A 6,020-nucleotide genomic window follows, 5' to 3' on the forward strand; every position below is an offset into this window, starting at 1 on the left:
AGCTAGCAAAGGTAGCGCACGCTTGCGCTAAGTACATCAGGGCGGAGTCGGCCCCGGAAGAGGAGGAGTCGTGGCGTCACCGGGGCCGACTCTGCGAGGACGGCGCGGACAGCAAAAAGGAAAGGGCCTTTTCACTGCCTATTTCGCGCCCAATAACTACAGCTTCTATGGTGTAGTTATTGGGCGCGACGCCAGCAGCGATCGCACCACAGAGGTGCAATCACTGCCGGCTAGTGCAGGACCGCAACCCCGTTTCGGCCCCCCGCCCCTCATTACCACATTTTTCTAAAGTACCACAGGCCTGCGATACTTTAGAAAATGAGACTCTAAATGTCTATATATAAGTCTTATCTACATCCAAACCTGCCTTCTTACTTACTTACTTACTTATTTATTTATTTATTTATTTATTTATTTATATTATTTATTAATCACTTTCCTGATCAAATCTTCCAAAAGAATTTACGGCAAACAATGAAAACAATCATAATAATAACATAAAAATAGAGAAATCATAAAATAAAAAATATAATGCAGCATTTATTCACTATAGTTTTGATCATGAGCCAAGTTTTCAAATTCTTATAAAATTTCGAGGCATCTTTTTCTTCTTTCAGATTTAAAGAGAGGGAGTTTCACAAACTGGGAACCCCTGCTGAAACGACCTATTTTGTAAAAGTTTGTCAAAAAGACATCATTGGAGAGCTCCAAAAGACATTTTTAAGCAGAACATACATTTCTGTTTCCCTTATACCATTTTAGTTTTTCTTTTAAGTGTCTTAAAAGCAAGCAACAAAATTTCGAGTTTGCAATGCATATTCATCCAGAGCCAATGCAAGCCTAATAATAACAGGCTGTAGATTTTCTATGAATCCCAGTGACTATACGCACTGCTGTGCTCTGAATTACCTGTAGCTTGTACAAGTTGTTTGCTGGTAATCTCCAAATCAAGGAATTATGGCAGTCCAAATGGGATAGTACTAGTGCTTAAGCTATAGTTTTCAATGAATTCAAATCCAAAGCCAATCTTAGCTGTTTTACCATTTTATCTTTCAAATAGATGTGTGTCAGTTGCAATGTAATGCTTGTTGCAATATTGTCTTCCACTGTAAACCGATATAATATGTATCTTGCCACATGAATGTCGGTATAGAAAAGTTCAAAATAAATAAATAAATATATGTTTCTCCCAAAGTAAATCAGAGTCCAAAATAATACCCACAGATCTTACTTATTTTTTCATGGGCAGGACAACATAATACAATTTCAGTCATTTTTGTATTTCCTCAGATCTCAACCATACTCTGTTTAAAAACACAGATCCTCTTCACAATTCTTTCTGAACTCCAAACAGTTTCTTGAAGGCTGGATTATTTTTCTGTGCAAAGCTTTAGAAAAAATCCCATGCATGACACCATATGTGGGACTGAGTGGTGATTCCCACAGGCCTGGAGACAAACTAATCTGAGTCCAGCCTTTCTTAACTAGTATAACTTTATTACAGCTTCACACATGCATAACAGTAGACTGTCTTCCCTTCAGAACAATGTACTCTCTTTACTTACAGTTCAGTACTGCTTCCCTCAGTACCCTCAGTTCAGCTTCGTCTCAGCTCAGTGTTTGGACAGTATTACATTAGAGGAGATGCCATCCTCCTGTTGACCTGGGTCTGGTCTGGTAATCCCAATCAGGATCCCAGCTCTTATTCCCCAGTCTCTGTTTAGGCCTCTGATCCCTACCTGCCCTGTAGGATCCCACCCATACAGCATTCTCTCCTTAGTGTATTTAAGGTGGACCAGTTGTCTGGCCTGGTTATACACAGGTAAACAGGGGAACACTGTCGCAAAACATCTTCAACCAGTAAGACTTGGGCCTACTATTCAATGAGTCATTAAGTCATGCAATGGACCCTTTATGTTTTTGTTTTGACTGATACATGATTACAGACCTTTTTATTAAGCATAATATTATTCAATGGCCTTAAGCCTTACTCATGTAATATAATTTTTTGATGTCAGATTTGTTGTGTTTAAATGCAATGTCTGATTAAAACGTCTGTGACCTTAAACAACTGATGTATTGCCTTGTTTAGCACATAAAGAATTATTAAAAATAAAGAATTTTGTTGAATCCATAGTATTCACCTTCTACATAAAAACAATTGTGCTTCCTTGACACGTCGGTAGGATGTAGGATAATCCTGGTTTCCAAGATGTGCTGATCTTTCTTCAAACTCACCTCCACTCAAATGTGCAGTGATGGGTGAATATTATGTGGAGTTGATGCCCTAAAATCTATGCCATTTAAAGAACAATGGGATTCAGGCTTTCTATTGCAATATATAAAAATTGGTATTTTGCAAAGTTAGATCACTGATTTGTAGAGATGGATTAGTAGTCTAGGTTCAAATGTCTACACTGATATCAAATTTCAAATCAGTATTTTATTTGTTTATTTGAACCAATTTGATTTGAACACAGGTTGTTAGAATTATGATGTGTGAGCATCTTCTTTATATTATGGTATTTTCAGTCCACTATCAATAACTTTCAAGACATGTCTGATGCCTTGGAAATAAAAAAAGTAACATAGTAATGATGGCAAATAAAGACCAAATGGCACATTTAGGGCCTCATTTCCAATATCGCATTGATATCGCATGCAATACCAAAAAGGGGTATACTTTATGTTAATAAGCATGTGTATCGCAAATTGCGATAACAGCTATGCAAAACACTCTTTTCGCAAGTTGCACTATTAACCCAATTTGGGCTACATTGCCAGTATATATCACGGGTCACGATGTTTCCAGACAGCCTATTTCAGTATGCTGCAGGCTAGGCGAGAGAGAGAGAGACTGACTAGCTATAAGAGCCTTCTAGTAGTTAGGTATTTATACCTCTATATGAGGTCCACCTAGTTACTCAAGGTGAGGTTTAGTTATTAGTGTAGGTTAGGGGCCACTTTGACATTCAGAGTGAGACATACGGACAGAGCAGTGCACTCTTGTGAAGATTTGATGACCTTTGGAGTGAGGAAACTCACCCAAAGATGAGATTTGTGAAATGTTCTCTCAACATAGGTGAGTTTCCTCACTCCAAAGGTTAGACTGGCTTTATGAGAGGATGTTCTCATATTCTTTTCTTTTCAATTCTATTCTCCAATAATAATAACCATGACAAATGTGTTGATCATCAGTGAATGATGGGCTTTTCTTTTATATCACAGATAAAAGAATTGATATATTGATTTATAATGTGATGCAATACATTTATTTTCAATTAGAACTGACAAATTTATTATTAATTAATGTATTTTATTTATAGTTTACCTTTCTGACACTTCAAATATTACAAAGTGCTGACAGTCTGCAATGTTACTCTAGAAATTGTCACAGGCTTTGAACTAAATGTGAGCATAGAATATCTGATTATTTTTTTCCCACGGGCAACACGAGAATGATGATGATTCATTTGGACTGCTTTCAACTATACGAATATAGAAATAATACTTTATAAAAGTTCCTCCAAGACCATTTTTGTACCTGCAGCTAGAAACAACTGTATAAATGGAAGGCAGGAACCAGACTTCAGTGACTGAGTTCATTCTCCTAGGACTCACTGATAATCCAATACTACAGATTCTGCTCTTTGTCTTTTTTCTTCTGGTCTATATTATCACCCTACTGGCCAATACTGGGATTATTGTTTTAACATGGCTGGATATACATCTACAGACTCCCATGTACTTTTTCCTCTCTCACCTATCTTTTGTTGATATCTGTTATTCTTCAGCTACCACTCCCAAAAACCTTCAGATCCTCCTGGGAGAGAAGAAATCCATCTCCTTCTCTGGATGTGCTCTGCAACTGTATTTTTTTATCGGGTTTGGTGCTTCAGAAGGCTTTCTGTTAGTGGTGATGGCATTTGATCGTTATGTGGCAATATGTAACCCATTACTTTATTCAGTCATTATGAACAGGAAAGTGTGCATTCAGCTGCTTATTGCCGTGTATCTGGTCAGCTTTGTTATTTCATTCATACATACAATTTGCACCTTCCGCTTATCCTTTTGTGAGTCCAACGTGATTAATCATTTTTTCTGTGATATCCCACCATTGTTGCTACTCTCTTGCTCAGACACCTCAGTAAATGAAGTTGTGAGTTTTATAATTATTGGGTTTAATTGTATAATCTCCCTTTTGACCATTTTAATTTCTTACATCTACATTATCTCCACCATCCTGAGGATTCGTTCTGCAGAAGGGAGGCACAAAACATTCTCCACCTGTGCCTCCCACTTCACTGCTGTGCTGATATTCTTTGTGACAGTTCTTTTCATGAATTTACAACCACCTTCAAGTTATTCACTGGATCAGGAGAAAGCGATTTCAGTGTTTTATACAATGGTCATTCCCATGTTAAACCCTCTGATTTATAGCCTGAAGAACAAGGAGGTGAAAGCTGCAATGAATAAAATATTGAGACTAAATTTTGCCATATGACAGACAGATGGCTCCAATTCAATACACATAGTAATATTTATCTTTTCTAAATTGCTAGTACACATACATAGCACTGTATAGATACACAGAAGAGGCAGGCCCTGTATCATAGAGTTTATAATCTACTTATGACAAACATACATTGCAAACAGTTCTATGGGAAGTGTATTTATTGGATAGAATTCATGATGATTTGTAAGAAGCCTCAAAAACATGAGTTTTGGATTAAATTTGAATATGGAGAGAGAGAGCGAGAGAGAGAGAGCATGACACACTCTCTCTGAAAGTTTATTCCAGGCATTCAGCAATACAATGTAGAAAGAACAGATATAGGAGTTGTTGCTGGAGGAGGAGGACACGGATTAGAGTGGCTTGTCCAATGAATTGAGTTCACAAGGAAGCATGTAGAGAGAGAGAAGAAATTATCTATCATGAGGAGCTGCAGAGTGAATGTTTAGAAAGATTTGATTAATCAAAATTCCCAAACAGAAATCATTGCAGAACATATACTCAACAAAAATGGAAATAATTGTTACGGCTTAATATGGTATTTGGAGCAATTAGTAGTAGGAGACCCTGTAGACATCCCATTAGCCACTACATACCACATAGTAGGGATGTGCATTCGTTTTGAACAAATGCACAATCCGCAACGTATAGGTCCCTATTCGTTGCATTCGTGGGGTTCCAAAACATATGGCGAAGTCCCATGAATGTAACGTATCATTAACAAATAAAACCCCCACACTCCTGACTCCCCCAAGACTTGTCAAAAGTCCCTGGTGGACCAGCGGGGGTCCTGGAGCGATCTCCTGCACTCGGGCCGTCAGCTGCCGGTATTCAAAATGGCACCAATAGCCTTTGCCCTTACTATGTCACAGGGGTGACCGGTGACATTGGTCGGCCCCTGTCACATGGTAGGAGTACAAGATGGCGCCGACCTGAGAAGGAAGGGAGAAGGGGAAGGGGAAGGAACATGCTGGAATGGGGAAGAAGAGTCCTGCATTTGTCAATTGGCACCCATTATGCTTGTGCCTAGGCTGGCAAAAAATGCAGGGGCAGCAGTCTGGCTTTCATTTAGCAGAGAGCAGCCCTCTCCTATCCTGTAACAGGGAGAAGGGAAGTGAAAGCAGCAAACATGCCAAGATATGGAGGAAGGGGGAAGGAAAGGAGAAAAATAGGAGGGAACAACATAGACAGAAAAGAAAAGGAAAGGGAAATGGAAAAGAGAGGGCCGAAGGGGGAAGAGAAAATGGCAATGTCTTTAGATTTTTTTGTAATTTATTTGTAATATTTGAGGCAAGACATTAAAATCTAAAAGAGCAAACAAATGTTAATTCCTTTCTCTTCTGCTTCTTTAAAAAAAAAAATTCCCCTATTAGCCCATCGTGCACTCTGCTAACCCTGATCAATACATCTTTCTGGAAAACCCTATAGAAAAATGTCTGCTTTGTAGCCCGGTCTTCATTTTCTCATGGAACATATCCTTTTTAAACACAAGAACTGATTTACGGAA

The 6,020-nt window shown here is 38.5% G+C and overlaps 1 protein-coding gene across 2 annotated transcripts; it reads left to right on the forward strand.

Annotated features, from left to right (window-relative positions):
- The first annotated feature begins 330 nt into the window (after positions 1-330).
- On the forward strand, positions 331-4,504 carry LOC115075413 (olfactory receptor 1020-like). 2 transcript variants are annotated; one of them, XM_029575760.1, is made up of 2 exons: positions 331-344; positions 3,580-4,504. In XM_029575760.1, the coding sequence occupies exons 1-2, from the start codon at positions 331-333 to the stop codon at positions 4,502-4,504; spliced, it is 939 nt and encodes a 312-aa protein (XP_029431620.1). The 2 variants fall into 2 exon arrangements, with proteins under 2 accessions (XP_029431620.1, XP_029431622.1); XM_029575762.1 differs by lacking the exon at positions 331-344 and having other exon boundaries at positions 3,569-4,504.
- Positions 4,505-6,020: the final 1,516 nt, after the last annotated feature.

Source organism: Rhinatrema bivittatum, chromosome 13 (assembly GCF_901001135.1).
Source record: "Rhinatrema bivittatum chromosome 13, aRhiBiv1.1, whole genome shotgun sequence".
In the NCBI taxonomy this organism is placed as follows: Eukaryota; Metazoa; Chordata; class Amphibia; order Gymnophiona; family Rhinatrematidae; genus Rhinatrema; species Rhinatrema bivittatum.